We start from the raw sequence: 11,645 nt of genomic DNA on the forward strand, positions 1-11,645 counted from the left end.
TTCATGTGTGTTACTACTGACCTATTTATAATTTTGTCATCCTGTCGTCCCCCCCCCCCCCCCCCCCCCCCCCCCCCACAATTTGTGCAATCTTGGTGGATTCTGTACACACATCTTTTTCCTGTCTGTCCGTACAGGAAGAGGGATTCTTTCTCTTGCTCTTCCTGAGGTTTCCTCCTCTAAATCTCATCTTCTCTATCTGAATCAATGGTCTAAAGAGGATGTTATGGGCCGTACAGTTTGTAAAAAGCCTCCAGAGGCAAATATTGGTCTCATAAACTGCATTCAATTGACTTGAGCGATGATCTGTCACAGTAAATCACTGATTTTCAGTTTAAAACGTGGGGAAATGAAAGAATTCATTCATATCTTTATTCTGTGAATGTCCTTAAGTGTAGTTATTGGGGTTTCTGCATAAATCCATGAGTCTTGGCAGACACAATCACCAGTTTGCGAGGCTTCTGCACTCCTAATCAACCAGAAGCAGCCAGCTTGTGCCCCCTCCTCTGTAATGCTGTGCGCCATCTGCCCCTTCTGTGCTCCACTGACATAATCACCGGTGAGTAATTCAATCAGAGGGTCAGGATTTACCTTCTTGCTTTCATGCTCGTGTAACTCGAGCTCTGACAACCACCTCTTAATGTTCTCATGTTGTTTAATGAATCCACGAAGAGGCGTGCAGTGTCATTGGCCTCAACTCACAGCCTCACGCAACGTGTCTTGCTTTATTTTGCTTTCATCCCATTTAAAACAGAGGAGCTCCATACTTCATTTACCTCAAACTGCAGCATTACGTACAATTATTCCTCCATTAAAGCACCTTCAACCTTTTTTATGCTCATACACAGAGATGCGTGTTTTTGTTGGCACACCATCTGTATAAGTCAAGTTTTGCTCTCCTCTCCTCATCGGATTGTTTATAAGCAGCAGATGATGACATAAAGCATAATTATACTAATTATGGGTTCCAAACGTTCTCAGAAATAAAGAAAATGAAAAGTGTTTGCGAAATTCACATCACTTCCGTCACGACACACATCTGCTGAGACTGATACCAGTATTGTTTTTCACTATTAGCGTTATTATGGTTATCGGGATTGTAGAAAACCACACAGCATTTATCCCCAAAAAAAGTGACATATTTACAAAATTTAGGTACTATAAGCTGCTTTATGACCATTTTAATTGTTACCTCGGCACTAAATGTTTTTTAAATCAAATTTAATGTCAAAGTTACAAAAGACATTGTTCATTTTTTTTTTTGTATCTAAACACACTGAGAAGTTCAAACCATGACATTAACTCCAGGTTTATTATGGTAACATATCAAAGCAGCACTTTACAATAAAGTAAATCCTGACACTGATGAGCAACTATACTTCGTATACACAGTGCATTTCTGGGAGCGAGGCCCGCTGGAGGGGCTTATACACTCCAGCTAAATGGACTTCTTGGAACTTAAGATGGATCTGTAAGACATGAATGCATAATTTATTAATGTAAATCAGCTCATAAGCAGTTAGCATTGCTGACTCAACTGAAGTGGGTGTTTTCTTTAAAATAGCCGCTGAAACCAAATATATGACAGCAGTGGTGGAAATAAGAACTAAGAGCCTTTTTTGGGTTACAATGTCCATGTAGAGGGGAAGTGACTTGACGCTCTACTGAGATCAGACGTCCCCGCGAGTGAACGGTTCAGAGAAAACGTCAGCTGTTTTCATTCAGTTGCCAGGGAAAAAGTCCATGTCAAGTTTGGAAGAATCTGACCATATGGAGTCCAAGTGTTTACTCCTCTATGATGAAATTTAACACCTCGCCACACTCTTTTACCATCACCACATTCTAAAAGAGCATAACTGAGATGGATGCGGTCCACCCACTGAGGCCAGTACTGTACATTGAAGTTTGAAATAAAAAAAGAAAATCATCATGGGTTTTTCCTGGCCCTTCAATTGTTTTTGTATGTTTCCACTTCTATTCCACTAAATCCCTGAACTTTGGAGTATTTGACAACATAAAATTCAAATACGGTGATACAAAAAAGTGCCCTGTTTTCCAGGTACTTCATGGTAATGAAGTTCAAAAGTTCCTAAACTAATGAGGCCACATTGGCCTTTCTAATTAACCATCTTTAATATTCCTTGCTAATCATGAATGTTTTTACAAAACATCAGAACAGTTCATGAAATAAATTCTTGACAACTTGTTTTAGTCACCATAATTGTATATTTTGTCCCGACGATGGCAGTACAATAACATTTCAAATACGCTTTTTAGTGTGCAACTGTAAAAAAAAAAAAAAAAAAAAAAAAAATGCTCCAGGCAACTCACATTCCAAAGATTATCTAACTATTTAAAGTAGACATGACAAAATAAAAAAATGTTAGTTGCAAACAGTATCTTTTTTTTTTTTTTAAAACACAACATATTAGTAAAGATGGGTCTACTGTACAGGTTTTTTTTTTTCATCTTATACTGCAAAAACAAGACATTACATCACGGGAGCAGCAGAACAGCACACACTTGTGAACACATTGAATTCTTGTAGAGTTGCAGCTCTGACGATGAGCTCCAGAGACAGAGTACACTGTTGGCGTGCGGTTTAAGATTTCTTTTGGGGAACGCACGTGTTTAAAGAGACAGTTCATCCAAAATTGAAAACGTAGTCATCATCTCATGATGATGGAATGTCAGATTCAAATTTTTTTTTAGTCCACAAAATCCAGCTGGAGTTTCACAGGGAAAAGGCGTTGCAGTAATCACCAAAACAATTACAGTCGATGGAGATCAACTTTTAAACGTACAAAAAAAAAAATAAAAAAAATTCCATGATAAAACCATAAAATTCCTCCATGCTGCTTGCTGGAAGTAATCCAAGTGTCCCTTTACAAAAACATCACTTTGCCTCCATGTTCACTGTAGCCTGGAGCTCCCAGCCATGCTGCCATGTTTCTAGTGAGGCTAAAAACATGGGGCAAAAAAAATTCTGGTCTAAAAAGCTTCACCTGACATCAGTCAGCATGAGGACAAGTAGGTAATGACTGTACTTTCATTATGGGGGGAATTATCCCTTTAAAACTCAAATTTGAAGTCATTTGTTACAAAATAAGCCTGATTGAAGGTTAGCTCAAAGGTTTCTGGGCATGCGAGGGGCTGCTAGCACTCGCTGCGAGTGGGGAATGGCTAACTTGTCCCACCGCCTGGCAGCCAGCGCTGTGACCCACCTGCCTTAGCAATCATTTTAAAATCAGAGGTAGAATTAACGATCTGCCCTCCACAACATTCATTCATTTCTGCAGTTAAATATAAGAATCTATTTTTCAAATGTGAGTTCTTAATGAATAGGGAACACATTGCTGTAGATTGTTCTACCTCCAGTAGCAGGGATATCTCAAATATGTCAGCATTTTTGGGAGGCCTCCCTCAAGCTAAGTGGTTCCTCCCGTGTTCAGTAAAAGTCTTTCACTAAATCTTCCTTCTCAGCGCAGTAATTCGATTTTTGACGAAGTATTTAACTGCTCTCCAGTCTCGGCTTCCCAGGGCTTGAGGTTCGGCAGTTATGCAACGCTCACAGTCCAATTTCCCTGGAACTTGGTACCCCACAATGAATTCCTTTAAATGCCTTTCTACTGCACCACATTCCTCTGGTGTCCAGCTCCTTTTGACGGCGGTTTGTTTACCTACATAGGCATAAAAGAACATGTTTATCAGAACTGAATCACGATGAAATTCATCACGTAGACCCTCCACAATACTGACTTGGTTCACAGTGCTCCCACAGTCACAGTTGTGAGGATTTTATTGTATTTTTACAGGCTTTTAAATGTGTGTTTTACACTCCTTTTACATCCAAATGCAGCTATGATGCTTACGACACTCGGCTGCAATCCAAATTGGAAATTCATTTTTATCATTATCCATTATTATCACTGTCATTCTCATTATTCCTGTCTATGGCTGTCACTTTCATTCCTTCTTTCTTTTAAACGTGTAGTGAAACGTTCACATTCCAATTAATAACCAGTTTGCTCATCGGACCATTTGAAATAGTTTGCTTTGTTATCCAGCAGACGGCGCTCTAAAACTTATCAGCAAGACCTTCTGCATGCCCTTTTGACCTCTCCACAAACTAAACTCATTCGTGTAACCCAAACCACTTATAGAGTCAGCAGCTTTTGTGCGTGTCACGCCTGCGCTCTTCACTGTCCGTCACTCCTGCTCCTGTTGCTGGCTAGCGAACCCAGTTGTGCATGAGCAGTTACTCTAATTGGTGGGAGCGCTGAGGGACCTGGATAAGTGGTGGGAGTAAAGGCTCACAAAGGGTTTATAACCAGTGTTCACAGCTCACCGCTCTTTTTCGCGGACATCCTCTGGGTTTTGAGGTGTTTCGGAGTATTTCCTTTTCGGGGCGTGACGCTGGCCTCATCATCCAACCCCTGTGCTTCTGGCATACTGGCAACTGGGCACAGAGCAAAGTTTACTATCCTTGCCTTTGTGACAGCAATCAACTATCAGTGATAAAGAGCATGGACTTAATAAAACCACACACTGTGTGGGAGTGTGTTTCCTAAAAATGAGTGTGAAACCATCTATCTGATTGAATCTTCAAAGCTCACCACTCTTGTTTGCTGACATCCCCCGGTTCCTGAGGCGTGTCCGGGTATATTCCTGCGGGGCCACAACACTGGCCTCATCTTCTGACACCTGTGCTTCTGACACACTGGCATCTTGTAGAAGAAGATGGTTTATTATAATTTTCTTTGTGAAAAAAAATCCATTTGCAGTCATAAAGAATAATGAAGCCTGCTTGAGTATAGGTCATTGGAGTCTCAGTTGAGAGTCATCTCAAAATGCTTCCTTTGTTACAACAATGTAGTGGTTGGTGTCATGGCCGCGCTCGGACTAGATCATGCTTGTTTTAAGTCACAATCACAATTGAGATTAAACTCTAAGGCCCACACTACTGCATGACAATCACTGCCATAATGGTCTTCCCAGGCTGTTGCAATGCATGAATGGCTGAAATGTGTATTAGTCAATTAGTAAGACAACAAAGGCAGTCAAAGGCTCCACAAAATCGACATCGACACATACCTTCAGCGTCCTTCAGTGAACTCCCCTCCGTGACAACGGGCTCTACAATGGAAATTGATGAGTATGAATGAGAGGAGAACCAAAACTGTTGTGATCAACTAGGCCATCAACAGCGTTACAGAAGTACTACGCAAACAGCTGAACTGATAGGATTAATAGCTGAACTAAAACAGTAAACTATCTCTTCACTGGTCTGTTCCTTAAGGTCAAATAATTCACGAGTAGGAATCATTTTTCTTACAATAATATGCAAAAAATAAATCATACCGTACACATCAATGTGAATTTCATCCAAACTCTTCCCTTTGTAAGCTCCTAGCCGTCCTTCTTCCAGAGCCAGCAGAACCTTGCTTATTTTAGCAAGCTGGAGGGTGTCATCTGGAATACGGTACTGTTTTCCATGGACATTGATGTTATTCTCAAGGATATCTGCCAGAATAATCTGTCCTGCGGTCCTGAGATTCAGAACAGCCATGAGAACAGCAATGTGTCTCCTGGTCTTCGATGAGGTCAGAGCTTTTGGATCTTTGATGTCACATTCATGTACAAACTGCCTTATGCAGTCACTACCTCTGATGTGATGGACCGAATACGGCAATGCAAACAAGAATACATTTTCTTTCAACACCCCACATTCTGCTCGCCTCTCAATCAGAGTATCGAGCGAGTCCCTCATGACCGGGGTCAGGAAAACTGGGACCCTCTTGCCCCCCTTCCCTAAAATAGTTATCTGGACAAAATGTTTGCAAAGCTTCTGCTCCAGTGGCGTAAGGGCCAAGTTTCCATGCATTTCTGATGTGTCCTTTTTCAAGTATGCAGACAAGGGCATTCTTGATACCTCTCCTTTTCGGCGCTGGTTCAAGAGGACAACTTGTGCCAGGGTCACTCTGGCAAGGTCTTTCCATTTTGATGGCAAAGCTTCTTCTCTCAGTGCATCCAAGTGTCGCTGCTGTTTTTCAGATAAAAGGGAATTAAGCTTTTGGATGATCCGCGTGAATGGCAAGAGTTTAGGAGGACTCCACTTGGTCTGGTCATGGTCAGCTGGGGCTTGACTTGCAGTGTCAAATTTCCAATATTCTTGGTAAATCTGTGTGAATTCTTCAGCATCTTGGACAGTTTTTTTATCTCCCCTCTTCAATCCTTGGGACTTAAGAAACACGGCTAGAGAATTCAAGTTGTACCCAACCTTGTAAGCTACAGACAGACGTTGAAACTTGCCTGTTTCATCACTGAATCCAGCAAGGTGTCGTGCAGCAGTGACAACATGATTATAGTTTTCAGGTTGGATGAGTTCTCTAGCAGACTTCACCGGTATAACTTTTTTTGCTTGCAGCACCAGTCTGCCAAGATCTCTCAGCTTTTGTCGAATATACTGATGTTGGCTGACTACCGTCTTCTTCTTCTTGAACAGTCTGTAACCGTACTCGAGAATGCAGTGGTCTCCTTTGATAGTATCTGCAATCTTGTCTTGATTCATAGCACAAAGGAACTTCCAGTATGCGTCACTAAATCCAGCAGGAGCAGGTTCAGCAAAAGCACACAATGCTTGGACTCTAGTTTTACCAGGCTGAGATGTCTTATCCTGAGGCCTGAATTTGCAACGTTGAAAATGTCGCCACATTGATCTTCTCGTGTACAACCCGTAGCAGTACAAACAATGCTTAAATTCTCGTCCTTTGGTTTTTCGCTTCGGTTGACACATTGGGACGAGGTAGCCTTTTTTTTCCCCCAACACTTCAGTGTTGTGCTCAAAGTTCCCCTTGTTTCGGATCAACTGTAACTGCAGCAGCCTCTCTTTTGAGTTCTTTGGAAGACTAAAGGCTTTTGCAACATCCACCTTATCGATGTGTTTATGCGACAAGTGTCTCGACATTTTCAGAACCATTTTTCCACAGTAAAAGCAGTGATGTTTCTTGTTATATTGTCTTGATCCGTCCTTCTTCTTCACCACTGGATTAACATAGACAGAAGTCTTGCCTTCTGGAGGCACTGGACCTCTCGCATCCTTGGTGGTTTGCTCCATTTCCTCTTCGTCATCATCACCTTTGCTATTCAATTCCTCTTCCAACTCCTCTTCATCGGCACCTCTGCTATCCAATTCCTCTTGGTCGTCACCTTCACTATTCAATTCCTCTTCATCGTCCCCTTCACTATTCAATTCCTCTTCATCGTCCCCTTCACTATTCAATTCCTCGTCATCATCCCCTTCATTTTTCAATTCCTCTTCATCATCACCTTCACTATTCAGTTCCTCTCCATCATCACCCTCACTATTCAATTCCTCTTCACCATCACTTCTGCTCTCAATTTCCTCTTCCAATTCCTCTTCGTCATCACTTCTGCTATTCGTTTCCTCTTCTTCTTCATCGTCATCATCATCATCATCATCGGTAAATCTTTTCGTAGAGTCACGGCCGTTTAAATCAAAGCTTCTGCTCTTACTAGAAGACTTGAATCTGCTCCGTTCGGAACTCCTGGAGTTGTTCTGACTGGAAGGCTCAAACTGGCTCCGACTGGTAGATGCAAATGTGTTCTCTTGATTTTGAAGGAATGTTTCCAAGCTGCAGTCGCTGTCCGTGCTTTCCACCGCTTTAGAATTTTGAATGTACTCCTCTTCACCACCTACACTTGAGGCATCTGATCCTTCAAGGCTCATTTGAACCTTTAGAAGAACGAAACAGATACAAAAAGAACCCTGATGTTATTAAATCGAAATCTTTTTTTCTTTTTACAAAACTACCGCACTATTAATGGTCTCTTTAATGTTGGGACGATGAACCTCCAAGCAAATTTACAAACTAAAATAACAAACGGACCAAATGCGATCAATGAAAATTGTAAAAAGATGCACCCAGGGCATAATACTGAAAACAACAATAAATACACGTACAGGACGGCGCCGGCCTCTCCTTGGTGTTTTTGAAGACATTTTTGACATTGACGCAGAAGGGCTCTCGTTGTCGTCATCAGTGGAGCTGTAGACAGCGCTAGCTAAATGGCGTTCTCTGCTCATCTGGAGAAAGGGAGTTACAGCACAGGTACGTAATCCATTTTGTCCACCTTCTAATCAATTAGAAGTTACGGGGTAACGACCAAATAATTATTGGTTTCTAAAGTGTCAAAAGCAAACCGAAGGACAACATCATGATATGAGTGCATACTAGACCAGTTTTTTTTAATTTTAGCAAAAGTTAGTCCAAGTATAATTATTTAATTCTCTTTGCAATCTAAGGATACAACACCAGGGAAATGAGTCTGGGATCATTTGCCTACATTGCCCACAAGACTAGAAACACATGAGTGTGTGAGCTTCATGGAAAGATTCCCTGCATCAGTTTGAAGACTGCGTAAACTGGATCAGTGCATCTCTACCGTATCTCACATCCCTGTCCCAACATGAGTTAGCAGACAACAGAAGGGAATATTAGATATGGAATACAGCAATATTCTAGTCTTATGACTTCTAGTTGCAAGGTGAGTGTGATGACGTGATCCTCTGTTGCATATGACGTGGTTTAGGTGACAGAATCGGAAGTGGACGTTACCTCTCGTGCAGGAGCGCGACTCCGGGGGTTTCTGGGTGCGGGTCGGGAGATCATGGACGCTGAGTTTTACTGTTGCTCGCTATATTTTGAGCCAACGTCCTCCATCTTTCATAGAAAACAAACACAAGACTGAACACGCACATTAAAAAAAACAAAAAAACAACAACAACAAAACACGAGCACAATAAACTAATGCGCTGCTTAAGGAACGTTTTGTGGCCTGATGTCATAACGTTAGATTCCAGAACTTCCAGGAAATAAGGAGCGGGTGTGGGGCATTTGTTTTGGGGGAGAGGGAGAGAGAGAGAGAGAGAGAGAGAGAGAGAGAGAGAGAGAGAGAGAGAGAGAGGACGGGATAAAGTAACAACGACAGCAGTTCGTTCGTGTCGGTTTATCCACGATGGTTCACCCCCAGCTTTCATGCAGGCTGAATAAAGGTAGCAGTACCCCGCGCATCAAACGTCACTACTCGTTCACGGATTGGAGCACTTAGTTTCCTTTTTCCGCGCGCTGCACTCACCAGAGGCTGGAAGGACTCGTTCGTTTTCCTCTTCTTCTTCCGCTACTACTTCTTCTTCTTCCTCTTCTTTTTCCGGTAGACCAGGTACAGCTTGGTACTTTGCTGCCCCCGAGTGTTACAGTTACGTCACCGCCACTTCTTCCTCCTCAAAGATGATGCGTGTCTTTGACGGGGACTTCAACTTCCAGACCCCATATTTTTTATTGACCCGCAATAAATATATTGTTGATGAGGACATATCATTGGACCCCACCGAGCAAAACACACACACACGCACACACACACACACACACACACACACACACACACACACACACACACACACACACACACACACACACACACACACACACACACACACACTCCCAACACATCTGCACATCTGATCCCAATGCTGAATTTTGTCTTGAAAAGTTGCTTATTATGATTGTGTTGCAATATATTAATATCATATAATAATAATAATAATATTTTGTATGTGTGTGTGTGTGTGTGTGTGTGTGTGTGTGTGTGTGTGTGTGTTCCGTCCTGTCTGCTGGTGTGCTGTCCGATGAAAGGAATCAAAGGGAGGAAGGAAGCAGCTGCTGGATGAGGGGCATCAGTAATGGAAAGGAAGAAAACGGGGAAATCCTCACACATATTTACTGTGTCGATTGTGTATTTATATCTCTGTATTTCTACCCATTCAAAAATGTTTCTCTCAACTGCCAAAAATAGGTCCTCCAGGACACAGATTCAGATAATACTACTACTACCTTGTTGTTTGAAGTAACAAGCTGTGGCCTGTCCTTGTTATCTCTCTGTGTGAGTCTGCATGTTCTCCCTGTTCCTGTGTGGGTTCTCTCTGGTACTCCAGCTTCCTCCCACAGTCCAAAGACATCAAGAGAGGACGAGGCTGATTGATACTCTAAATTGACTGTAGGTGTGACTGTGAGTGTGAATGGTTGTCTGTCTCTATGTGTTGGCCCTGTGATGGACTGGTGACTGGTCCAGAGGTTCAATACAATTAATTTTACCTATATCGAATGTTTACTTCTTGTACCTGAAAATCTTTCAGGTTTTCAAAGAGGACAGTTCATCAGGCAAAAACAAAATTGAGTGTTAAAAAGATTAGCACGTCAGATGTGCCAAAAATCAGCTCAGGAATGAAGCTGTAGGAGGGTAAAACACATGCATGAGAGGACAGGCTGGGTTGATTTGTTTGCTGATGGCTCCCTCTGCTGTTGAGTAACTGAGGAAGGCGGATCTCTAACTGACTTCCCTCAGATTTAAAGTGTGTTTGTGTTCTTCCTGCTGTAACTTTGACCCACAACTAAGGGGGGCACAAACAAAACACTAATAGGAATCAAACTCCAACACACCTGTTTTCTATATATGTTGGTATTCCCAATGGGTTAACTTGACAGCTACTCTTGCACAACCCTGGCACGCGCGCGCGCACACACACACACACACACACACACACACACACATACACACACACACACTTTTGCATATTTACACACTCTGAAGTTGTGTGTGGAAGGGGTGTGATGATCTGCCCAGAGACAACTGCAAATGCTTAGCAGAGACATTTGCTGAAGTCTGGAGAGGAAGGCGACACAAGCTGTCGGTAATCATCTGTGCGCTGATTTAGAACTACAAAGTAATGATTGTTGGCTTAACATTTACTTGGCTGTAAATATGTGAGGAGTGTTGATTAGCCACCCAAGTTGTGGATTAAAGCGGCCCATTTTACAACTGTATGCTTTTATAGCTGTCACTGAGAGTAATGGTATAATAAACAACGGCAAAGACGATGTCCTTAATATGTTTAATACGGCCCCACAAAAGTAAACTGAAGCAAAGTAAATGTATCTTAACACAATGTTTACATGAAGTTTGTAGAATAGCCTGTTCTTCTGTTTCAGCTTTGTTTTGTTTTTCAAGGTCCAGAGGAGACGAGCAGACGAACAGCATGCACCCGTCTACTGACCGCACCGAACATTTGACACATTTGCACACACACACACACACACACACACACACACACACACACACACACGCGCGCGCGCGCACACACACACACACATACATCCAAGAAACTCCTTTGCTCCATCTTTCTCACACCATGGTGGCAGCGTAGCATGAAGCCACGACTTTCAGCAGAGCAACATTTGGATACAGAGTAACAGTCCTCTGTCACTCTTTTGGTGATTTTCAGATAAAGATGCCATTCTTTTTTCCTTTCTTTCTACTTCAATTTACCTGTCACCTCATCTCAAAGTCTTTTGTCATTTTGCAGTATGACAAAGTAAAATGTGAACAGCATGTCTGGATTAACTATTGTATTCTGTCAGAGATATACAATTAAGACAGTGTGTTAGCTGGTAAAAGCTGGTTCTCACCTTCTAGTTTTCTATCACAGTGTGACGAGCGTATTCCTTCATTTACGTGAATGAACTCTGCTTTTCTCAGTCCCAACAGTGAGGTGCGACTGGTGAGCT

The 11,645-nt window shown here is 42.2% G+C and overlaps 1 protein-coding gene across 3 annotated transcripts; it reads right to left on the minus strand.

The window, feature by feature from the left end:
• Nucleotides 1-1,309: 1,309 nt before the first annotated feature.
• Nucleotides 1,310-11,645, minus strand: LOC147252037 (uncharacterized). 3 transcript variants are annotated; one of them, XM_086220133.1, is made up of 8 exons: nucleotides 11,547-11,645; nucleotides 8,640-8,744; nucleotides 7,985-8,107; nucleotides 5,362-7,756; nucleotides 5,095-5,136; nucleotides 4,617-4,727; nucleotides 4,349-4,459; nucleotides 1,310-3,680 (listed from the first exon to the last, which is right to left on the minus strand). In XM_086220133.1, exons 2-8 carry the CDS (start codon nucleotides 8,691-8,693, stop codon nucleotides 3,466-3,468), a joined length of 3,051 nt encoding a protein of 1,016 aa, XP_086076259.1. In that variant the 5' UTR covers nucleotides 8,694-8,744; nucleotides 11,547-11,645; the 3' UTR covers nucleotides 1,310-3,465. The 3 variants fall into 3 exon arrangements, with proteins under 3 accessions (XP_086076259.1, XP_086076256.1, XP_086076257.1); XM_086220130.1 differs by lacking the exon at nucleotides 11,547-11,645 and adding an exon at nucleotides 9,160-9,248; XM_086220131.1 differs by lacking the exon at nucleotides 11,547-11,645 and adding an exon at nucleotides 9,087-9,148.

The sequence above is a fragment of the Aulostomus chinensis genome, chromosome 12, assembly GCF_037954235.1.
Source record: "Aulostomus chinensis isolate RoL2024-O1b breed Wild chromosome 12, RoL_Achi_v1.0, whole genome shotgun sequence".
Taxonomy (NCBI): Eukaryota; Metazoa; Chordata; class Actinopteri; order Syngnathiformes; family Aulostomidae; genus Aulostomus; species Aulostomus chinensis.

Excerpts from the sequence above, each read along its gene's own strand:
- LOC147252037 (XM_086220133.1), bottom strand. The coding sequence starts at position 8,693 with ATGATCTCCCGACCCGCACCCAGAAACCCCCGGAGTCGCGCTCCTGCA. Across the intron at positions 7,757-7,984 it reads GGAGAGGCCGGCGCCGTCCT|GTTCAAATGAGCCTTGAAGG; the intron begins GTACGTGTATTT and ends GTTCTTCTAAAG. Across the intron at positions 3,681-4,348 it reads GATGTCCGCGAAAAAGAGCG|GTAAACAAACCGCCGTCAAA; the intron begins GTGAGCTGTGAA and ends ATGCCTATGTAG.